Source organism: Coregonus lavaretus (assembly GCF_964263955.1).
Source record: "Coregonus lavaretus genome assembly, chromosome: 4".
NCBI lineage: Eukaryota > Metazoa > Chordata > Actinopteri > Salmoniformes > Salmonidae > Coregonus > Coregonus lavaretus.
The window spans coordinates 61779341-61804462 of record NC_139991.1 but is presented as its reverse complement, the minus strand read 5'-3'; the positions used below and the strand labels follow the sequence as shown (position 1 = coordinate 61804462).

The 25122-nt window shown below is 45.1% G+C and overlaps 2 protein-coding genes across 2 annotated transcripts in view; one reads left to right on the top strand and one right to left on the bottom strand.

Moving 5' to 3' along the window:
* Positions 1-11197, bottom strand: part of LOC311128123 (tubulin polyglutamylase TTLL11-like) — a 38441-nt gene extending 27244 nt beyond the window's left edge. The window contains exons 1-2 of the mRNA XM_084160099.1: positions 10595-11197; positions 256-355 (exon numbers count right to left, since the gene is read on the bottom strand). Of these exons, the coding sequence (XP_084016225.1) occupies positions 256-355; positions 10595-11161 (667 nt within the window). The 5' untranslated portion in view covers positions 11162-11197. The remainder of the gene's footprint in view (positions 1-255; positions 356-10594) is intronic.
* A 2471-nt stretch (positions 11198-13668) lies between these two features.
* Positions 13669-24798, top strand: LOC311127503 (G protein-coupled receptor kinase 5-like; the record flags this gene model as incomplete). Its single annotated transcript, XM_084159326.1, has 16 exons — positions 13669-13720; positions 16581-16670; positions 16838-16950; positions 17291-17368; positions 17471-17568; positions 17685-17781; positions 17873-17932; positions 18360-18500; positions 18772-18962; positions 19190-19227; positions 22443-22532; positions 23011-23219; positions 23389-23526; positions 24092-24229; positions 24416-24553; positions 24715-24798. 16 exons carry the CDS (start codon positions 13669-13671, stop codon positions 24796-24798), a joined length of 1755 nt encoding a protein of 584 aa, XP_084015452.1.
* Between the last annotated feature and the right edge of the window lie 324 nt (positions 24799-25122).

Below are 25122 nucleotides of genomic sequence, written 5' to 3'. Positions count from 1 at the left end.
CTGGGTTTATTACCGTGGCATGACCAGGCCTGCACTCAGCTGGGCTTAGCAAGGCTTACACAATAGCATAACATGATCCATATAGATCCTACATACACGAAACCTGCCTGACAACAGTGTTTCACTCTGTACCATTGTAAAGGCGGGGGGACTGGCTATTCAATTTATATTTTTGGTTAAAGGATGTTGATTTGGGGACCTGGAAAACAATCTATGGGAAACACTGTGTAGCTTTTTTCAGTGGGATCAGTGTACCTGGGAACTTGTTGACCTGTCCAGAGAGGATGTTGTCGTTGTCGTGGAAGGACACTCCATGCCAGTAGATGTCACAGGCTGACCGTCTACCCACAGGGAACTGCAGAAATAAGGAGAGAGATGTTTGAGGGAGGGGTTCTGATTGAGATCTATAGAGTTAGGGTTGAGGTAGTCTCACAATGTCCGTTTTTTAAATGTCTTGTCTCATCTAGTTCTGATTGAGGCGAGGAAGACTGGATATCAAGTATCGGGTTGAGGTGTTGTTGAGGGATTTTTTTCAGGTGGAATTTAGCATGTTGCACCATCTTTTACTCCGTATTGTGGTTCCGTTATATCAATATAAATGATTTTTCCATACACTAACAAGGCCATTTGCTTGTTACGGGTAGTTAGGTCATTTCAGGCCAAGGCGTGCGGGTGGCCCTTCCAGTGACCCTCCACTCTTAGAAAAAAAGGTGCTATTGTCACGGATGCCGCCGAGGCTGCTCCTCCTCCTTGCTCGGGCAGGCTTCGGCGTTCGTCGTCCCCAGAGTACTAGCTACTGCCGCTCGATGTTTCGATGTTTGTCTTGTATTGTCTAGTTGGTACAACTGTTTCGTATTCTGTATTGATTATGTACCATATAAGTTCCCTTGTTTTATGTTTGCCTTTGTGTGTTATTGTCCACGTCTCTTGTATGTATGTTCGGCATTGACCATCTTGTTTATTACGCACTCTGCGTACATTTCTCCTCTTGTGTTTGGAGGCTTTTGTTTTGTGCGTATTTTACTTTGGAAAGTAAAGTAGTCGTTACTGATCCTCTGTGTCCTGCGCCTGACTTCACTGCCGCATACACCTCAGCATTGACAGCTATCTAGAACCTAAAATGGTTATTCGGCTGTCCCCATAGGAGAACTCGTTGAAGAACCCTTTTTGGTTCCAGGTAGAACCATTTTGGGTTCCATTTAAAACCCTTTTCACAGAGGGTTCTACATGGAACCCAAAAGAGTTCTAAATGGAAGCAAAAATAGTTATCCTATGGGGACAGACAAAGGACCCTTTTGGAACCCTTTTTTCTAAGAGTGTAGGAGGCATGGCTTATCCTCCCAGTGGGCTATGTGAATGAGACTGCAGTTCTGTGTTAGCTAATTATATATGTCTATGGTTAGGAGGAGCCCTGGCAGTGGGAGGACATGATTTTCTGACAGGATTACAAGAGCCAATTTCTGGGGCCTGGCCCACCGACACCCTACTGCTAATGAACCACTCAGAAACCCACCCCACACACACAATAACGTCACCTGCCCCCGTCCCGACCCCTCATCCTGACCAGGGGCTTACTCATGGGGTCGCTGGCAGTGGCATCAGATAAAAACGAAGGCTATTGTCTAGAATAGACCTTCATGATGGGTAAAATAGCAAATATCACAACTCTACATATTGTATTTCTATCTCAACATTCTAAACGTTGTCATTGCCACCTCAGTGAACAGGCCCAAGGCGAGCTACGCGACAGTGAACATCCCAAGAGAAACTGAGGGGTAAATAATTAAGGAGAGTGAGAGAAAACTTGCATGACAGCCAAGGCCTGCTATAAATACGATCTCATAGATTTCAATGTTTAACCACCCCTTAATCTCATCAGCCAATTGGGTCACATTAATTTGGATCACTTGTGGACGTTACGTGATTGAGTGAATAATGAACCATTCTAGTTTTTCTGGCTCCATCCAACAGTTCAGAACAGGATATGAGCTCATCTCCCTAACATCCAGTCAAAATTGTCAGAGAGACATTGGCATGAATTAGCAGACTTGTCTTAGCAGGTCTGGTCATTCCTTCTGATCCTGCCTGATAAGGTTGCCTGGCAGCGGGCATGTAACAGTTTATAACGAGATCTGTACTCTGCCTGTCAACCCACTGAACCCACTGCATGGCCTGCATTATATATAGGACTACAGTACTCATTTTTTTAAACCTCACTTGGAAATGAGTGAAAACTGAAAGGTGTCAGATCCACATGAAACGGACACTGTCCTCCCTCTTTTTATGTGACAGTGTGACTCTCTCTCCCTCTCTCTCTCAATCTGCCCTTGCCTGCGCTGCTCCCTGAGAGGGTAATACAACCCTATTGGATTATCAGAGATTACGTCTAATCATTTCCCACTGTTAATTGAAGGCCATATGCTGAAAGTCAGCTGGCAGATGCCTTGCAGGCTTCAAAACTGCTGTGCTATCAAAACTGCCTGGTTACACACAGGTGAAGGAGTTAGACCTAGTTTTCTGACACATTACGGCCATGCATTATAGGCTACACTAACTCACTGAGTAAGCCATTATTAATTAGTATCCTGCCTAGTGCCTATTATAGTACTATAGCCTAATTAACAAATATGCTTAAGTGACTGTTAACGATACAGAGGGCTCACTCTCCCATAGCGTTGTGGGACTTCAGACAGTTTCTCTCACGCAGGCTGAGGAGGCTACTTCGGTCCCCACTAGGCTACTTCTGGGAATACCCTGACATAAAATAGTAAGGATTTGATGTCAGACCTCCTTAATAAAAAGTATTAGATTAAATAGATACCAGAGTAATGAGTGTAGTGAGTGAGAGACTGAGGGGAATGTCTAATGGCAGATACAGTAGGCTGGGTCCTCTGCACCGCAGCATGGATCAATAACAACCATAGAGTGCAGAGTAGTGTAGGAAATGAGAGGCGAGATGGGTCTCTTTCCCTCAGCCATCGATAAATATATTTAGGCTTAGCAGCGATCATTCCTTTTTGAGCTACAGTGCCTTCAGAAAGTATTCATATCCCTTGACTTATTCCACACTTTGTTGTGTTACAGCCTGAATTCAAAATTGTTTAAATTGAAAACAACAACTTTTTCAAATGTATTGAAAATGAAATACAGAAATATCTCACTTACATGAGTCTTCACACCCCTGAATCAATACTTTGTAGAAGCACCTTTGGTAGCGATTACAGCTGTGAGTCTTTCTGGGTAAGTCTCTAAGAGCTTTCCATACCTGGATTGTGCAACATTTGACCATTATTCTTTTCAAAATCCTTCATGTTCTGTCAAATTGGTTGTTGATCGTTGCTAGACAATCATTTTCAGGTCTTGCCATAGATTTTCAAGTAGATTAAGTCAAAACTGTAACTCGGCCACTAAAAACTATTTTTGCACACAGAGTGAGTCCATGCAATTTATGTGACTTGTTAAGCACATTTTTACTCCTGAACTTATTTAGGCTTGCCATAACAAAGGGGTTGAATACTTATTGACTCAAGACATTTCAGCTTTTCATTTAATATTAATTTGTAAAAATCTAGAAAAACATAATTCCACTTTGACATTATGGTGTTTTGTGTGGAGGCCAGTGACAAAAATATACAATCTAAAATCAAGGGAGGAACTGCTCTCTGAGTTTTCATATAGGTCAACATCTTCAAAAACTCATGCAGAGCATTAGATACAGTTGAAGTTGGAAGTTTACATACACCTTAGCCAAATACATTTAAACTCATTTTTTCATAATTCCTGACATTTAATCCTAGTAATAACTCCCTGTCTTAGGTCAGTTAGGATCACCACTTTATTTTAAGAATGTGAAATGTCAGAATAATAGTAGAGAGAATGATTTATTTCAGCTTTTATTTCTTTCATCACATTCCCAGTGGGTCAGAAGTTTACATACACTCAATTAGTATGTGGTAGCATTGCCTTTAAATTGTCTTGGGTCAAACGTTTCGGGTAGCCTTCCACAAGCTTCCCACAATAAATTGGGTGAATTTTGGCCCATTCCTCCTGACAGAGCTGGTGTAACTGTGTCAGGTTTGTAGGCCTCCTTGGTCGCACACGCTTTTTCAGTTCTGCCCACAAGTTTTCTATAGGATTGAGGTCAGGGCTTTGCGATGGCCACTCAAATACCTTGACTTTGTTGTCCTTAAGCCATTTTGACACAACTTTGGAAGTATGTGTCACGCCCTGGCTCTGGGGACTCTTGTATGTTGAGCCAGGGTGTTAGTTTATTTGTGTAGTGTCTATGTTTTGTTTTCTATGTTCTGTTCTAGGTTATGTGTTTCTAGGTTGGCCGGGGTGGTTCTCAATCAGAGGCAACGAGAATCAGCTGTTGCTTGTTGTCTCTGATTGGGACCCATACTTAGGCAGCCTTTTGTGCACTTGTGATTCGTGGGATCTTGTTCCGTGTAGGTTTGTGTATGACCGAGGACTTCACGTTTCGTTTTGTTGTTTTGTTATTTTGTATTGTGTTGCTAAGTACACTATTAAAGAGATGTACACATATCACGCTGCGCCTTGGTCCACTCATTATGACGATCGTGACAGAAGATCCCACCATCAAAGGACCAAGCAGCGTGTCCAGGAGCAGACAGCCTGGACGTGGGAGGAGATCTTGGACGGGCAGGGGTCCTGGACTTGGGAGTAAATCCAGGCCGAAATGGATCGCCGTCCGTGGGAGGAGACGGTGGAGGCGCGCCATAGAGAGGAGCAGCGGCGCCAACCGGGCCGACGTCGGACACGCAAGAGGCAACCCCAATACATTTTTTGGGGGGGGCACACGGCATGGACGACGGGGCTGCTGGAGGCAGCTACGGGGCGAGTTTGGGGATTAGGAGAGGAGGCCACCGGGTTTGGGGGGCTGGAAGGGAGGTTGGCGGAGCCTAGAGGTAGAGCAGAGCCAACTCCCCGTACTCAGGCTAGGCAGCGTGAGACTGGGCAGGTTCCGAGGTATGCGGAGCTGCGTACTGTGCCGCGAGTGGTCCGGCACAGGCCGGTACGTCCTGTGCGAGCACCACGCACATGTCGTGCTAAGGTGGGCATGCAGCCAGGACGGAGTGTGCCGGCTCAACGCTCGTGGCCTCCAGTGCCCCTCCTCGGTCCCGGATATCCTGCGCCAGTGTCACGTGCTGTAGTGCCAGTACGAGTACACAGCCCTGTACGTCCTGTGCTGATGACTCACACAGAGTGTGTAAAAATAGGCATTCAGCCAGGACGGGTTGTGTCAGCTCTTCGCTCCAGACCTCCAGTCCGTCTCCACAGCCCGGTCCGGCCCGTTCCTGCTCCCCGCACCAAGCCTGTGGTGCGCGTCGCCAGCCCGGTCCGGCCTGTTCCTGCTCCCCGCACCAAGCCTGTGGTGCGCGTCGCCAGCCCGGCCCGGCCTGTTCCTGCCCCTCGCACCAAGCCTGTGGTGCGCGTCGCCAGCCCGGCCCGGCCTGTTCCTTGCCCTCGCACCAAGCCAATGGTGCGCGTCGCCAGCCCGGCCCGGCCTGTTCCTGCTCCCCGCACCAAGCCTGTGGTGCGCGTCGCCAGCCCGGTCCGGCCTGTTCCTGCTCCCCGCACCAAGCCTGTGGTGCGCGTCGCCAGCCCGGCCCGGCCTGTTCCTGCCCCTCGCACCAAGCCTGTGGTGCGCGTCGCCAGCCCGGCCCGGCCTGTTCCTTGCCCTCGCACCAAGCCAATGGTGCGCGTCGCCAGTCCAGCCCGGCCCGTTCCTGCTCCCCGCACCAAGCCAATGGTGCGCGTCGCCAGCCCGGCCCGGCCTGTTCCTGCTCCCCGCACCAAGCCAGTGGTGCGCTTCGTCAGCCCGGTCCGGCCCATTCCTGCTCCCCGCACCAAGCCAATGGTGCGCGTCGTCAGCCCGGCCCGGCCTGTACCTGCTCCCCGCACCAAGCCTGTGGTGCGCGTCGCCAGCCCGGTCCGGCCTGTTCCTGCTCCCCGCACCAAGCCTGTGGTGCGCGTCGCCAGCCCGGTCCGGCCCGTCCCTGCTCCCCGCACCAAGCCTGTGGTGCGCGTCGTCAGTCCGGCACAGCCCGTTCCTGCTTCACCGGTGCCTGGTTAGGTACCGGTCAGCTGCTCCACACCGGAGCCTAAGCAATCCGCTCCACCGATGTCCAGTCCAGCTCCAGCCAGCGGGGCCAGACCAGACCAGGGGCGCTACGGGGGGGTTGTTAGAGGGTGGTGGTCACGCCCGGAGCCGGATCCGCCTCCGAGGTGGAATGCCCACCCGGCCCCTCCCCTGTTGGGTTTATGTTGGCGCGGTCGCAGTCCGCGCCTTTGGGGGGGGGTACTGTCACGCCCTGGCTCTGGGGACTCTTGTATGTTGAGCCAGGGTGTTAGTTTCTTTGTGTAGTGTCTATGTTTCGTTTTCTATGTTCTGTTCTAGGTTATGTGTTTCTAGGTTGGCCGGGGTGGTTCTCAATCAGAGGCAACGAGAATCAGCTGTTGCTTGTTGTCTCTGATTGTGAACCATACTTAGGCAGCCTTTTGTGCACTTGTGATTCGTGGGATCTTGTTCCGTGTAGGTTTGTGTATGACCGAGGACTTCACGTTTCGTTTTGTTATTTGTATCGTGTTGCTAAGTACACTATTAAAGAGATGTACGCATATCACGCTGCGCCTTGGTCCACTCATTATGACGATCGTGACAGTATGCTTGGGGTCATTGTCCATTTGGAAGACCCATTTGCGACCAAGCTTTAACTTACTGACTGATGTCTTGAGATGTTGCTTCAATATATCCACATAATGTTCCTTCCTCATGATGCCATCTATTTTGTGAAGTGCACCAGTCCCTCCTGCAGCAAAGCACCCCTTCACAGTTGGGATTGTGTTCTTCGGCTTGCAAGCCACCCCCTTTTTCCTCCAAACATAACGATGGTCATTATGGCCAAACAGTTCTATTTTTGTTTCATCAGACCAGAGGATATTTCTCCAAAAAGTACAATCTTTGTCCCCATGTGCAGTTGCAAACCGTAGTCTGGCTTTTTTATGGCGGTTTTGGAGCAGTGGCTTCTTCCTTGCTGAGTGGCCTTTCAGGTTATGTCGATATAGGACTTGTTTTACTGTGGATATAGATACTTTTTTACCGGTTACCTCCAGCAAAGGTCTTCTGCTGTTGTTCTGGGATTGATTTGCACTGTTCGCACCAAAGTACGTTCATCTCTAGGAGACAGAACGCGTCTCCTTCCTGAGCAGTATGACGGCTGTGTGGTCCCTTGGTGTTTATACTTGCATACTATTGTTTGTACAGATGAATGTGGTACCTTCAGGCATTTGGAAATTGCTCCCAAGGATGAACCAGACTTGTGGAGGTCTACAATTTCTTCTCTGAGGTCTTGGCTGATTTCTTTAGATTTCCCCATGATGTCAAGCAAAGAGGCACTGAGTTTGAATGTATGCCTTGAAATACATCCACAGGTACACCTCCAATTGACTCAAATTATGTCAATTAGCCTATCAGAAGCTTCTAAAGCCATTACATCATTTTCTGGAATTTTCCAAGCTGTTTAAAGGCACAGTCAACTTAGTGTATGTAAACTTCTGACCCACTGGAATTGTGATACAGTGAATTATAAGTGAAATAATCTGTCTGTAAACAATTGTTGGAAAAATTACTTTTGTCATGCACAAAGTAGATGGCCTAACCGACTTGCCAAAACTATAGTTTGTTAACAAGAAATGTGTGGAGTGGTTGAAAAACGAGTTTTAATGACTCCAATCTAAGTGTTTGTAAACTTCTGACTTCAACTGTAGATTAGATAATCAATAAATCGCTCAAGTTCCTCTTCTCCATGCACTAGGCTAAAGCCTACTAGGGTCAAAGAGCCCCCCACAACAAGTTAATATGATTATTAGGCCTATCTCCTGCCACTGAAAGGTGGGTGTGCCTTAATATACACTGCTCAAAAAAATAAAGGGAACACTTAAACAACACAATGTAACTCCAAGTCAATCACACTTCTGTGAAATCAAACAGTCCACTTAGGAAGCAACACTGATTGACAATAAATTTCACATGCTGTTGTGCAAATGGAATAGACAACAGGTGGAAATTATAGGCAATTAGCAAGACACCCCCAATAAAGGACTGGTATTGCAGGTGGTGACCACAGACCACTTCTCAGTTCCTATGCTTCCTGGCTGATGTTTTGGTCACTTTTGAATGCTGGCGGTGCTTTCACTCTAGTGGTAGCATGAGACGGAGTCTACAACCCACACAAGTGGCTCAGGTAGTGCAGCTCATCCAGGACGGCACATCAATGCGAGCTGTGGCAAGAAGGTTTGCTCTGTCTGTCAGCGTAGTGTCCAGAGCATGGAGGCGCTACCAGGAGACAGGCCAGTACATCAGGAGACGTGGAGGAGGCCGTAGGAGGGCAACAACCCAGCAGCAGGACTGCTACCTCCGCCTTTGTGCAAGGAGGAGCAGGAGGAGCATTGCCAGAGCCCTGCAAAATAACCTCCAGCAGGCCACAAATGTGCATGTGTCTGCTCAAACGGTCAGAAACAGACTCCATGAGGGTGGTATGAGGTGGGGGTTGTGCTTACAGCCCAACACCGTGCAGGACGTTTGGCATTTGCCAGAGAACACCAAGATTGGCAAATTCGCCACTGGCGCCCTGTGCTCTTCACAGATGAAAGCAGGTTCACACTGAGCACATGTGACAGACGTGACAGAGTCTGTAGACGCCGTGGAGAACGTTCTGCTGCCTGCAACATCCTCCAGCATGACCGGTTTGGCGGTGGCTCAGTCATGGTGTGGGGTGGCATTTCTTTGGGGGGCCGCACAGCCCTCCATGTGCTCGCCAGAGGTAGCCTGACTGCCATTAGGTACCGAGATGAGATCCTCAGACCCCTTGTGAGACCATATGCTGGTGCGGTTGGCCCTGGGTTCCTCCTAATGCAAGACAATGCTAGACCTCATGTGGCTGGAGTGTGTCAGCAGTTCCTGCAAGAGGAAGGCATTGATGCTATGGACTGTCCCACCCGTTCCCCAGACCTGAATCCAATTGAGCACATCTGGGACATCATGTCTCGCTCCATCCACCAACGCCACGTTGCACCACAGACTGTCCAGGAGTTGGCGGATGCTTTAGTCCAGGTCTGGGAGGAGATCCCTCAGGAGACCATCCGCCACCTCATCAGGAGCATGCCCAGGCATTGTAGGGAGGTCATACAGGCACGTGGAGGCCACACACACTACTGAGCCTCATTTTGACTTGTTTTAAGGACATTACATCAAAGTTGGATCAGCCTGTAGTGTGGTTTTCCACTTTAATTTTGAGGGTGACTCCAAATCCAGACCTCCATGGGTTGATACATTTGATTTCCATTGATAATTTTTGTGTGATTTTGTTGTCAGCACATTCAACTATGTAAAGAAAAAAGTATTTAATAAGATTATTTCATTCATTCAGATCTAGGATGTGTTATTTTAGTGTTCCCTTAATTTTTTTGAGCAGTGTACTTTGGTCACTGGGCTTTCCAACCTACACTACACCTCAGCACTGCACACCTCAAAGCTCTTTTGAAACTGACAGAGGATCAGTTACGCACTTGACTTTGTAGAAGATGTATTTGTCAGGACAAAGGGTAACGTATAAGGCCACTGTCTACAAAGTTTTGAAAGCTGATCGGATCTGCTGTGCCGGACTTGAAAGGGCTTACATTTTAACGCATGATGGTCATCCATGGTGGTAGTAAAGAGAATTTTACCTCGAACTGTCCGATGGCTTCACCCTCCACTGCTCCTCATGTATAATGAACTACACTGTTGATAACAGCCGATGGCAGGTATTAATTGCGCCACATTCAAAGCCTGTAGGGCCGAACAGATGGAGCTCGCCTGGTGAAGTGAGGGGACCCGTATCAATTAGCCATCTCATAAATGTATTAAAGATATAGCTTTCCATTTGGGACAACTTTTTAGCTACCACAGCCCAAGGTGAAGGCTGTGTAGCTGTTTATACCGGGCCATAGAGCCGTCAAGTTGCAGTGGCAGGGTTAACAGAGACAGTGTCCCCTCATCAACGTGTTGTAGGACTACTATGCTATTCTTTATCAAGAAGATTATGAACAGATTAAAACTGTTATTGCTGTTGAAAGATGGGGTGTGTTGTGGTGGCACAATAAACAAGTTGCTCTTATACCTGTGAAGTACATTTTACAATTTACATTTTAGTCATTTAGCAGACGCTCTTATCCAGAGCGACTTACATGAGCAATTAGGGTTAAGTGCCTTGCTTAAGGGCACATCGACAGATTTTTCACCTAGTCGGCTCGGGGATTAGAACCAGCGACCTTTCGGTTACTGGCACAACGCTCTTACCCACTAAGCTAGCTGCCTAAAGTAATTACTATTGTTACCTTTATACAGTCATTGGTTTCTGTATAGTAATTTAGTATTTCCACAATAAGTGGAATTTGTTATTACACAAGTGGAATAAGTATCAGCCCCCCAGTAAACTGTGCACCCCAGATATGTGTGCTGAATTTACTAACGTCACCAGCATAGAGACCAATTTTGTCAATGAATATGATTCAGTATGGACATACATACCTCTTTCCATTTGAGATGCCTAATGCTGAGCTTCAGTGCCTCCAGAGAGGTTTTGGCTTTGGACGTGTCCACGGTGACGGGCTTCCTCCTCTTCGCAACTGTGTTCCCATCCTCTTTGCAGTGTGGGCCTACTTTGAATTCTTTCGGCCGTTGGTTGGGCGCAACAATGTTACCGTTCGTTTCAGTCTGCCCCAGCAGAATCTTCCCAATCTCTTTGATTTGAAGCATCTGCCGCTCATTGTCTATTTGATTCAGGGGTTTCCCCTCATTGGCAGCTACTATTGTCCCTTGCGGTGCGGGGTCTGACTCCTGTTTAGTGTAGGTGTTCCGCTCATCTTTGCCCAGTTTTCTCCAACTTTTACTCCGATTCCTGCCAGTGACAGAGGTCTTGGATGCATCCCTTCGGGCTGCGGTGGTACAACTAGCCGGGATTGGGGAGACAGATGCGGGCGGGGATGCCATCGGCACCTCGTCATCAATAATATCTGTATCCTCCTTCTCCGCACCCTCACCTGATGATTTCATTTGTTCGAGTTGAACTTTCACTTTAACATAATGATCACTCATTATACGAATCAATACCACAAGGCAGTGCTCCGCAATAACGCACAGACCGAAAATAATGCGACAGCCAGTGATAAACAGAATTTTGCATAGCTAGCCAGTCACCACGCTTGCTACAATGTAACGTTATTGTAACCACTACCGGACCAACTCTCAATGCCTGCAACAGTACCGTTCAGCCAGACTGTATAATGACGTTTCCTCCGTGAAAATGCTTAGCAGCCCACAGACAAAGATAACTTGGTAGCTGAGACTTAAACTATTGCATATTGAGGTTAGAGCAAAATCTTGTCACAAGACTTTAACAGATAGGTAGCTAATTTGTTTCATCCCATTATAACGGATAGCAAATGTTTGCATAGGTTACGTTAACTGGCTACCATTCTCAAATCACTGTAGCTGCAGGACATGCTAGTAGTCTAGCTAGCTAACACCGGTTGACATTGTTGGCTTGACAGCCTCCCTCTGCAGCTAGCTAGCTAGTGCCATAAAATAATTGTCGTTTGTGTCATCCACATAATAACATGTCGCTATTTAATCAACAGATTGAATCGGGTTACCTCCTAAATGCATTGCTAGCAAGTGAATATCGTCAGAGCAGCGGCCAACGTCATCGGGACAAGACTGTCGTGCAGCAGATGTGCCACCGCCTGGCTGTCACTATCTGTGCCTACTGGGGAGAGGACTCATTTGGCTGGTGGTGAACGTACTGTGCAGTGGACTGTGTTTTCATCCGTCGTCACTAGTTACCACAGCCACAAAGTCATAAACCCCGCCCATTTCTACAATTGATCTTCAAATGTTATTTTAACCCTAACATTAAACACACTGCTAACCTTATGCCCTTGTGCCCAACCCTAACCTTAAATTAAGACCAAAACGCCTATTTTTGTTTTCATCAATGTCTACTTTAGCCAGTTATGACTTTGTAGCTGTGCTATCTAGTGGAAACCAATGATCCCGTTTGTTTTTATTATGGATCCCCATTAGCTGCTGCAAAGGCAGCAGCTACTTTTTCTGGGGTGCAGCAAAATTAAGACAGTTATACAATTTCAAAAACATTACAATACATATATTCACAACAGACTTCACAACACATTACGTGTGTGCCCTCAGACCCCTACTCTACTACCACATATCTACAACACAAAATCCATGTGTGCTTGTGTATAGTGTGTTTGTTATCGTGTGTATGCATGTGTCTGTGCCTATGTTTGTGTTGCTTCACAGTCCCCCTGTTCCATAAGGTGTATTTTTATCAGTTTTTTAAATCTAATTTAACTGCTTGCATGAGTTACTTGATGTGGAATAGAGTTCCATGTAGTCATGGCTCTATGTAGTACTGTGCGCCTCCCATAGTCTGTTCTGGACTTGGGGACTGTGAAGAGACCTCTGGTGGCATGTCTTTTGGGGTATCCATGGGTTTCTGAGCTGTGTGCCAGTAGTTCAAACAGACAGCTCTGCGCATTCAACATGTCAATACCTCTCACAAATACAAGTAGTGATGAAGTCAATCTCTCCTCCACTTTGAGCCAGGAGAGATTGACATGCATTTATTAATGTTAGCTCTCTGTGTACATCCAAGGGCAAAGTCCCTCTTCGTGGCACCTGACCACATGACTGAACAGTAGTCCAGGTATGACAAAACTAGGGCCTGTAGGACCTGCCTTGTTGATAGTGCTGTTATGAAGGCAGAGCAACGCTTTATTATGGACAGACTTCTCCCCATCTTAGCCACTGATGTATCAACATGTTTTGACCATGGCAGTTTAAAATCCAGGGTTACTCCAAGCAGTTTAGTCACCTCAACTTGCTCAATTTCCACATTATTCATTACAAGATTTAGTTGAGGTTTAGGGTTTAGTGAATGATTTGTCCCAAATGCAATGCTTTTAGTTTTTGAAATATTTTGGACTAACTTGCCACCCATTCTGAAACTAACTGTAGCTCTTTGTTAAGTGTTGCAGTCATTTCAGTCGCTGTAGTAGCTGACGTATATAGTGTTGAGTCATCCGTTGACAACGAAACTGACGGACACCTTCGAGGGACAAAACAGTGGACAAGCTGACAGTACTGTAGTTTTATATATCACCAGCAGAGGACGTGATTATTCTATTTTATACAATGACTGTATCATGAAGATTTTAGACAAGCATCTCTACGCCCACTCAGTTTTTCAGTTTAGATTAGTCAAATATGTTGTCAATAACATTCCGTTTCTAACACTCCCTCTCGGCGGATTAGGGACGCAAACTTTATCGCACTTTTTAAACAAATTTATATTTAGAGTAGGCTACTGCGTTTCTACATGTTCAGTATTTTGTTTAGTAACACTTTCACTTTTTATGCAATCTATCTTGGCTTGAGAAAGAGAACCAGGCTACACGTCTTCTGGGGGATGGTTAAACCTGTCTTTGTAGACGGATTGTCTGAATAAGGAAAAGGAGAGAAAAACGAAAGTTGTTCCAGTTGTGTTTTTTCAGTTTTATGGTCCACATCCCTCTGCAGCAATGGAGATAGAGAGTATGGTGGCGAACAGCGCACTCATCAGAGCCAGAGGAGGTAAGAAATACACCTATTTAGGTGCAGTAAAAACTACTACTGCATTAATACTAGCCTACTACTTCTTATTTCACCATACAATCCTTTTTTTTAGCAAGCACACACATTTTGCAGAAGGCTACATTTTAACATGACAGGTGATGCCCTGCTTTGGAGATTGCAGTGCACCCTTGTAATTCTTAACCTTATTGCAATTCTTATGAATGTGTCACAAAGGTTCATTTCAAAATGTCCCATAGTATGTAGAATGTGATTGCAGCTATTGCAGAAAGACAAGTACAACAAATAACTTACGTAACTGACTGTTGTACATAACCTACAGTGAGGTGAGAGTGAGTGAGTAGGAGTATGGGTCCCAGAGAAAGTTGCTTCCTTCTGAGGAACAATGTATGTGGTGAAGGAATGAGGAAAGGATGTATGATCAAAGAGGATTGATTAGGGGGTTGGGGATGGAGGCTCACATCTTTTTTTCTGTTATTTTTTGTTCTCTCTTTACATACTAAATGTATTCTTACTTTTTGGCTCTGTGATGCAAACTATTCAATTATATATGAAGCGGCGCAGGTCCTGGTCCAGGCACTTGTCATCTCCCGTCTGGACTACTGCAACTCGCTGTTGGCTGGGCTCCCTGCCTGTGCCATTAAACCCCTACAACTCATCCAGAATGCCGCAGCCCGTCTGGTGTTCAACCTTCCCAAGTTCTCTCACGTCACCCCCCTCCTCCGCACACTCCACTGGCTTCCAATTGAAGCTCGCATCCGCTACAAGACCATGGTGCTTGCCTTTGGAGCAGTGAGGGGAACGGCACCCCTGTACCTTCAGGCTCTGATCAGTCCCTACACCCAAACGAGGACATTGCGTTCATCCACCTCTGGCCTGCTGGCTCCCCTTCCTCTGCGGAAGCACAGCTCCCGCTCAGCCCAGTCAAAACTGTTCGCTGCTCTGGCACCCCAATGGTGGAACAAGCTCCCTCACGACGCCAGGACAGCGGAGTCACTCACCACCTTCCGGAGACATTTGAAACCCCACCTCTTTAAGGAATACCTGGGATAGGCTAAAGTATTCCTTCTAACCCCCCCCCCCCCCCCCCCCCCCAAATTGTAAAGTGGTTATCCCACTGGCTATAGGGTGAACGCACCAATTTGTGAGTCGCTCTGGCTAAGAGCGTCTGCTAAATGACGTTAATGTGCCCTTGAGCAAGGCACTTAACCCTAATTGCTCCTGTAAGTCGCTCTGGTTAAGAGCGTCTGCTAAATGACTAAAATGTAAAAATGTAAATGTAATTATATTAATTTGTGTGTTGTGCATGTGCCCCCCCCCCCACTTCCCCAACAAGAAAATGAAACAATTTATAAAGATTTGATCCCAAAGACAAGTGGACTGATTGACACTTAGAATGAACTTGCAGGGACTTTCTACAGTACTACTTCCTCAAGTTTCCTTTCTCTCTCTCTCTCACACACACACACACACACACACACACACACACACACACACACACACACACACACACACACACACACACACACACTTCATTCCTTAAAGTATTCAGTGATCTGACATAAAGCTTAAGCTATAAGTATAGCCTGCTTTCACCATCTAAATAATGTCAGATCAGTGATTACCTTAATGATGGGGTAGGGGATTCATCACAATCTTTAGAAGCAGGATGTAATACATTTGAGTTCTGTCATTGTTAAACAACCCCTATCTCTCTCGAAAGCAGGTAGAAAGACAGATGTCTCTACTAATAGATGTCCTGTCTGTGTTTTATGGGTCATGGGTGAAACCTCGCTATATGACAAAGTAGTAGCCACACACACCATATCTTAAGATGCAACACATTTTGCTACAGGCTACAGGAGAAATCAATCCTTTGGGTGGTTGGTGTGGAGCAGGTGGCCAAGTACACTCATATTTTATGTGCCACTGGAAAACACACACACACACACTATGTGTTTTGGCGAGCTGAACAAATGTCTGGTGGCATCAATACACCTGTATGACAGGTAGCAGGGTGACAGGCTCAGGGTTGGATGCGTGTGGGATGAGTGAGGTCACAAACCATAACAAACAGGTTGGACTCCTTCCTACGTTCTGTGAATATCATCATCAGTAGGTGACATCTGTAGGCAGGATCAGCAATTTTATCACAATGCTGCACTGTGTGTGTGTGTGTGTGTGTGTGTGTGTGTAGATTGCAGTACTATGTGGTCCCACAGGTTTGTTCCTGATTCAGACCTATTTATAGATCTCTCTTTGTAGTGGATGGATGCCAGGGCTGGAACCTGACTGACGAGGAAGCACTACACACACACACACACACACACACACACACACACACGAACAAAGGCTATTGTTGACAGACTAATAGTAGTCTTTTTTTGGTGTGTTGAGGTGAACGAACAGGTCAACAGACCTTTAGGTTATAAGGTTATAACTATACAACTAGAAGCCTGAATCGGTCCAGTTTGAGATGTTTTGGTCTTACTGCTGATAGTTTTTATTTCTTTGTTTTCATTCTGAGGCCCCGTTTTAACATATTACACACAACACATAACCAAAGAGTTGAATGAGCTCACATGCTTTTGGGTATGAAAAACAGTATACTATGACAGCTCAGCTGTAATATCAAATTTCTCATACTCTTTCCCCATTTTAGGAGATGCTCTTAACCAGAAGAATTGGGGTCAAGTGCTTTGCTCAAGGGTACATCAACAGATTCTTCACCTAGTTGGCTTGGGGATTCGAACCAGCGTCCTTTCAGTTACTGGACCAATGCTCTTAACCGCTAGGCTACCTGCCGCCATTTCTTACCTCCTTCTTTCACCCTTCCCTCCCATGTTTCATCTCTCTCTAGGTGGAGGGGGAAAAGGCAGGAGTTGGAAATGGAAAGAGATGCTGCGATTCCCTCACATCAGCCAGTGTATGGAGCTGGGCAAAACCATCGGTCAGTGTGTGTGTGTGTGTGTGTGTGTGTGTGTGTGTGTGTGTGTGTGTGTGTGTGTGTGTGTGTGTGTGTGTGTGTGTGTGTGTGTGTGTGCGGTTCGTGTGTGTGAGAGTTTGTGTGTGTGTGTCTGTGCATCATGTTTTATATGTGTAATGTGTGTGTTTCAGAGCGAGACTACTCCAGTCTGTGTGTGAAGCAGCCTATCGGCAGACAACTATTCCGTCTCTTCTGTCAGAGCAAACCTGAGCTGCGGCACTGCAACTCCCTATTGGACGAAATGGTATGATCCACTATAGGCCTTATTCACTATGGAGGAGGTGGCACACAGCCAGGAAAGAATTCTAGTATGATAACATTCTTAGGAATGTTATGTTAATGTATTAAAAAAATAAGTTATGTCTACTGGGTTAAAAAATAACTCTGTTATTCATATCTCTCTCTATGTATTTCCTCATTGGCCTGGACCAATGCCTTGCTGAAGGTTAGTGACCTGGGTCGTTCATGAAGAATGATCCAGCAATCAGTGCCAGCTAATAGACAGGGACAGGGACCGTCAAAATGACATCATTCATGTTGACAAAACAAGAATTATAAGTCCAGAAATCTTTTCATTTCTACAGGGGGAGTATGAGGTGAAGTCAGATGAGGAGAAGAGGAGTTTTGGCATGCAAATCATTAACAGGTTCCTCAGTAGACAGGTACCGTCTTTACACACTCTCTCTCTCACACACAAACTAAAGGTTGATTTCTCACTTGAGACTTTTGCAAGTTAATTGTATATGTGTGTGTTCTCTTGCCAGTCATCTGAGTGTGTACAGGTAGTAGAGCGCTATGGTGAGAGGTGTAGAGAGAGTCTGGAGGAGCAGCACAGTAGAGACGTCTTCATTGACTGCACAGAGTGAGTCTCTCTGCCCTTTACCCCAATTTCCCTCATCTTGCTCTCACCCTTCCCTCCCCTATCTGTGAGGGAATGTGTGTGCTGGGAATTCACCTCCTCTTACTGTGTGATTACAGTGACCTCCATGAGTACCTGAGTGGTGTCCCCTTCCTTCAGTACCAGCAGAGCATGTACTTTGACCGTTTCCTGCAGTGGAAGATGGTAGAGAGGTCAGTGCATATGGACATGTGTGCGTTTGACTGAATAATCAAACTAAGTGAGATATGACCACACAGTCACTGTGTATTTCTCTCCCCCCAGACAGCCTGTTACCAAACACATGTTTAGACAGTACAGGATGCTGGGTAAGGGAGGCTTCGGGGAGGTAAGGCTGCTTTCACTGCACTCTTAGAAAAAAGGGTTCCAAAAGGGTTCTTCGGCTGTCCCCATATTCGGCTGTCCCCATAGGAGGACGCTTTTTGGTTCCAGGTAAAAACCTTTTTGGTTTCATGTAGAACCCTCTGTGTAAACGGTTCTTCATGTAACCCAAAAGGGTTTTACCTGGAACCAAACATGTTTATTAGAAGGGTTATCCTATAGGGACAGGCGAATAACCATTTTAGGTTCTAGATAGCACCTTTTTTCTAAGAGTGTGCAGACAAACATGTTTTCACAACGTTTCTGAGAAAAATCTCAAATCAGAAAACATTGACCCAACATTTGTAACAACACATTTGATAGTGAGGATTCAGCTCATACAATCTCCCCCTCTCTATATCCTTTTCTCCCTTCCTCCCTCCCCTCTCACCCAGGTGTGGGCATTCCAGGCGCGAGCCTCTGGGAAGATGTACGCGTGTAAGAAGCTGGAGAAGACTCACGTGAAGAAGAGGAGAGGAGAGGCCATGGCCCTCAACGAGAAACAGATACTAGAGACACTTAACAGCAGATTTGTGGTAGGACTCTCTCTATCTCTCTCTCGCTCTCTCTCCATCCTCTTCTCTTTCTCTCCCTCCTTTTCTTTCATTCTCTCTCTGTCGCTCTGTGTCCTCTCTTCCGCTGCATCCTCCTCTAATGCTGTGTCTTTCATTCTCTCTCTGTCGCTCTGTGTCCTCTCTTCCGCTGCATCCTCCTCTAATGCTGTGTCTTTCATTCTCTCTCTGTCGCTCTGTGTCCTCTCTTCCGCTGCATCCTCCTCTAATGCTGTGTCTTTCATTCTCTCTCTAGGTCAGTCTGGCGTATGCGTATGAAACCAAACAGTCTCTCTGTCTGGTGCTGACCATAATGAACGGAGGAGACCTGCGGTTCCACATCTATAACATGGGTCCTCCAGGCCTGGAGCAGGACAGGGTCCAGTTCTATGCTGCTGAGGTCTGCTGTGGTCTCCACCACCTCCATCAGAGGCACATTGTCTACAGGTCAGTAGACACTGACTCCATCCTGATTCTACACCCTTTTTAAAAGCAAAGGATCGGTGTAAGCATTGGCTGGAGGGAGTTTCCTCCATTGTTAAATCCATGTGAGAAAGTGTTTGCACACTTTTTGCACACTTCTAGAAAAGGGTGAAGTCGTCTCATGGAGTAGGCTAAAATTGATTAATGTGACATTGAAAAGGCATTGTACTGATTTCTGTTCTTTGTTTTAGGGATCTAAAACCAGAGAACATCCTTCTGGATGACAACGGTAGGCACACTTTAATGATATCACAATCTATGCATGTGCTTCAGACCGATATCATTCTTCCTTATTCTTCACATTCTAGCCATGCAGGATCTATAGTGCCTTTAGAAAGTATTCACACCCCTTGATTTTTTCTACATTTTGTTGCGTTACAAAGTGGGATTAAAATAATTGTCATTTTTTTGTCAACAATATACACAAAATAATGTTGATTTTTAAAATGTTTATTAATGGAAAATAAAACACTTGATTATACAAGTATTCAATCCCCTGAGGCAATACATGTTACAATCACCTTTGGGAGAAATTACAGCTGTGAGTCTTTCTGGCTAACTCTTAAGAGCTTTGCACACCTGAATTGTACAATATTTGCCCCTTATTCTTTAAAAGATTATTCAAGCTCTGTCAAGTTGGTTGTTGATCATTGCTAGACAGCCATTTTCAAATCTTGCCATAGATTTTCAAGCCGATTTATGTCAAAACTGTAACTAAGCCACTCAGGAACATTCAATGTCGTCTTGGTAAGCAACTCCAGTGTATATTTGTCTCCCAGTGTCTGGTGGAAAGCATACTGAACAAATTTTCCTCTAGGATTTTGCCTGTGCTTAGCACTATTCCTTTCCATTTATTTGTATCATTAAAAAATCCCTGGTCCTTGCCGATGACAAGCATACCATAAAATGATGTAGCCACCACCATGCTTGAAAATATGAAGAGTGGTACTCAGTGGTGTGTTGTTGGATTTGCCCCAAACATAACGCATTGTATTCAGGACATAAAGTTCATTTCTTTGCCAAATTTTTGGCAGTATTACCTTAGTGTCTTATTGCAAACAGGATGCATGTTTTGGAATATTTTGTATATTCTGTACAGGCTTACTTCTTTTCACTCTGTCATTTATGTTAGTAATATGGAGTAACTACAATGTTGTTGATCCATCCTCAGTTATCTCCTATCATAGCCATTAAACTCTAACTGTTTTAAAATCACCATTGGCCTCATGGTGAAATCCCTGAGCGGTTTCCTTCCTCTACGGCAACTGAGTTAGGAAGGGTGCCTGTAATAACTGCACCATGCTCAAAGGGATATTCAATGTCAGCTTTTTTTTCTTTACCCATGTACCAACAGTTGCCTTTCTTTGCGAACCATTGGAAAACCTCACTGGCCTTTGTGGTTGAATCTGTGCTTGAAATTCACTGCGACTGAGGGACCTTACAGATAATTGTATGTGTGGGGTACAGAGATGGCGTAGTCATTTAAAAATCATGTTAAAACACTATTATTGCACAGAGTGAGTCCATGCAACTTATTATTATCAACCACATTTTCACTCCTGAACTTATTTAATCGTGCCATAACAACAGGGTTGAATAGTTATTGACTGAAGAGATTTCAGCTTTTCATTTTTGACATTATTGGATACTGTGTATAGATCAGTGACACTAAATCTCAATTTAATCTATTTTAAATTTATGCTGTAACACAACAACATGTGGAAAAGGTAAAGGGGTGTGAATACTTTCTAAAGGCACTGTAGTTTCCCTAAGAAGGATATCCTGGTGATGAAATGTAAGATTTGATTTTCTAACAATCACAAACATGGGCGGTTGGTCTTTCAGGAAGTGAATTAACTGTGTGTGACAACCAGGTCTAGTCTATATTTAGATCACCTTACTGGTATCTATTCCAAGCTTGGCAGCGTGTTTGGAAACTTGGAAACACATGTAGACGATACCAAGCATACCACTGTAACTAGTAACTATCTCACAGGATATACACACATCAGTGGTGGTCGGTGCCATTTAAGATGAGGAAGTTTTTTTCTTCTTCTCATCAGCATGTGCATATTTCTATTACAGCATAGGATGACTGTCATTCATATTCCATTCACCCAGTTCAATGTAACATCGATAGGTTTAGGCTACTACATGACACTATAATTTTCCCAATACACATCATGAGGTTGCTACAACCTAGCCTATTTATAAACATTTACAACGTAGGTGCATACAGGTCGAGAGAACATTTTGTGGTGACAGACATTGACACATGAACAGACAGTGAAAAAACGTTTCCAAGCCAAACCATATCATAACCACTACACACTGCCTACATCATTGTCACCATATTAGCTAAAGTAATGTCATAGTTAACATAGCTAATAGAACTAACGCGTTAGTAAACCCGTTACAATCATGCCGTAACGTTACAGTGTAGTCAGTAAGCAGTTCAATATGCAGTTTAGCAGTTACACCGGCGGGCCCGGTGGCAATAAAGTAGTCAAACCAAAAGCTTACATTTACATTGACTTGGAAGAATTCCAGTGTTGTGTTGGATAGTCATAGCCAGCTAACTAACATAGCATCCCTCTGTTTGAGCCAGGTGTTTGAGTAGGCTAAACTAGCTTGCTAGCTGCATTTGCTAGCTAAGTAGCTAAGTGAAAGTGAAAAATGACAAAATATAGCTCTCTCTCTATCTCTCTTTGCTTCTCCTTTATTTTTGAAGAAATTAATTTGTTCAAAACTATTGTCTTTCTCTTTGAGTCAACTACTCACCACATTTTATGCACTGCAGTGCTAACTAGCTGTAGCTTATGCTTTCAGTGCTAGATTCATTCTCTGATCCTTTGATTGGGTGGACAACATGTCAATTCATGCTGCAAGAGCTCTGATAGGCTGGAGGACGTCCTCCAGAAGTTGTCATAATTACTGTGTAAGTCTATGGAAGTGGGTGAGAACCATGATCCTCCTAGGTTTTGTATTGAAGTCAATGTACCCAGAGGAGGACGGAAGCTAGCTGTCCTCCGGCTACACTACAGAGTGTTGTTGAGGCTACTGTAGACCTTCATTGCAAAACAGTGTGTTTTAATTATTTGGTGACGTTAATATATTAAGTATAGTTTTATCTAAAAAGGATAACTTTAATGTTTTACTATTTTTATTAAATTCACTGAAGAGGATGGTCCTCCCCTTCCTCCTCTGAGGAGCCTCCACTGACACACACACACACACTGCCACTGTCACGTCACCTGCCAGAACCATCCTACTCCTTCTGCTCATGTATCTTATTTGTGTTCCATGATAGATGTTTTCCATGACAGGATTTTCATCAATCTATTACGTGACATTTTCCACAAGTGAAAATCTCTTGAAAATGTGTGGCTACCCTATGCTGTATGATGTATCCACTGATCCCCCACCCCTCTTCACCTGTCCCAGGGCACATCCGTATCTCAGATCTGGGCCTGGCGGTGAAGCTATCTGAGGGGGATCTGGTACGAGGCAGGGTGGGCACCCTGGGCTACATGGGTACGTGGCTTTAACCTACTGTACACTTTTAGGTGTTCTACATTTTACATTTTAGTCATTTAGCAGACGCTCTTATCCAGAGCGACTTACAGTTAGTTAGTGCATACATTATTTTTTTAAAATTTATTTTTTCATACTGGCCCCCTGTGGGAATCGAACCCACAACCCTGGCGTTACAAACGCCATGCTCTACCAACTGAGCTACATCCCTGCCGGCCATTCCCTCCCCTACCCTGGACGACGCTGGGCCTATACACAGATGCAGGGTGTATGAAAGATCATGAGAATACTTGCACACTGTTTAGATTATCCACGGTGGTCAAAATGTTGTGACGTGTTTGCCATCATGAGAATTTTTTTTTTACATCACAGTTTACCTCCAGATGTTGTACTATCACTGAGCCTCATTAAATATAGAATTTGGGAGCAACAACAAACAGTGAACTGACATTTCCAAACCCCTCCATCTTCCCATCAGCTCCAGAGGTGATTAGCCACGAGTACTATGGGATCAGCCCTGATTGGTGGGGCCTGGGCTGCCTTGTGTACGAAATGACAGCAGGACGGTCCCCGTTCAAGGGAAAAGGGGAGCGATTGATGGGAAAGGAGATGGAGAGAAGGATACAGGAGGAGGAGGAGGAGTACGGGAAGATATTTAGCAACGAGACAAAAGACTTATGTCGCTCGGTAAGACTAGAGTTTTGCTCTGATTTGACCTCAAACCTGTCAACAAGCAAATTCTGTTCTACATTGTAACTGCATGGATGTGCTCTCGTCTCCCCCCCTCTTTCTCTCTTCTTCCCTCTTTCCCTCACTCTCTCTCTTATCCTTCTTTTTCCATCGCTCACTCTCTCAGCTGTTGAACAAAGACCCGAGACATAGGCTGGGGTGTCAGGGGAGTGGGGTGTATGGGGTTAAGTCCCATCCCTTCTTCAGAACTATCAACTTCAGGAGGCTGGAGGCCGGAGTCATTGAGCCACCCTTCAAACCAGATGTAAATACCCTAACTCAAATCAAATGTTATTTGTCACATGCTTTGTAAACAGGTGTAGACTAACAGTGAAACGCTTACTTACGGGCCCTTCCCAACAATGCAGAGAAATAATAGACAAATAATAACAAGGAATGAATACACAATGAGTAACGATAACTTGGCTATATAGACTGGGTACTAGTACCACGTCCATGTGTAGGGGTACAAGGTAGAAATGTACATATAGGTAGGGATAAAGTAACTAGGCAGCAGGATAAATAATAAGCAGTAGCAGCAGCGTATGTGATGAGTCAAAAGAGTTAGTGCAAATGTGGGTCAATGCAGATAGTCCGGGTAGCCATTTGGTTAACTATTTAGCAGTCTTATGGCTTGAAGGTAGAAGCTGTTCAGGGTCCTGTTGGTTCCATACTTGGTGCATCGGCACCACTTGCTAACTCTAACCGCTATAATCTGTAAAACTGCAATTCAATTGATATAATATGGAATACTAGATGTTGTAGTAAGTAAGAATACTTCTCCCTCCCTCTGTCCTCTCCATCTTTCCGCCCCCCTTCACTCTCTCCAGCCCAGAGCGGTGTACTGCCAGGATGTTCAGGACATTGATGAGTTCTCCACAGTAAAAGGAGTCATTTTGGAGAGGAAAGACAACGACTTCTACATAAAGTTCAAAACAGGCGCCGTGGCCATACCCTGGCAGACAGAGGTCAATACAATTTGCAGATTATTACATTTGATTTAGTTCTGTTAAATTCAATTACATTAAATTCATTTCAATAAAATGTTATTGTATTGGTAGCAATTTGAGGTTAGGTATGGTTTGGTCATAGGCTAATTGAGATGACTAACTCCTAACCCTCACTCTCCCCCTTGCTCTCGTTCTCTCTCATAGATGATAGAGATGGGTTGTTTCAAGGAGCTGAATGTGTTCGGGCCTCAGGGTTCCAGACCTCCTGACCTGGACTGGACCCACACCCCTGCCCCAGAGAGCCCCAAACGCAGTCTGCTGGACCGCATCTTCCGCAGACACGTAGGACACACACACATGTTGATGGTTGGGCTTCCTAATGGCTCACTCAACCCCTCTCGCCACTGCAACTTTAGTTGTAAATGAGAACATTCTCTCACTCAGTTTACCTAGTGTAGAGTAAAATTAATAGATAATGATTTTCTGTGTTGTTGTGTTTGCAGCATGCAGAGGAGTCGGGCAGCAACAGACACAACTCAGACAGCAGACCCATGGACTCAGCTGGCCTGCTCAGCACTACATTATAGTGGTGGAGGCACAGCACTACAGCCAATGGAATAAAGCCAAAGCTGAAACAGAGACAAAGCGTGACAGGGCCATACCATCTATCGTTCACCAGCTCAGGCCAAAAGAGACCACCCCCATACTATCATCCAGAGTTGCTCATCTTATTTCTGCATGAGTCAGATCAGAGGGAACCTCAGCGAAGACACATGTTCTGATTTTGTACCTGTGTGTTTATGTAACCTTGAAAACAAATCTTGACTTTATTAAAACCAGCATGAATTTAAAACAAAAGTAGCTTGAGACCAAACGACTTGGTAAAACGTTAATATTTCACATCTTTAACC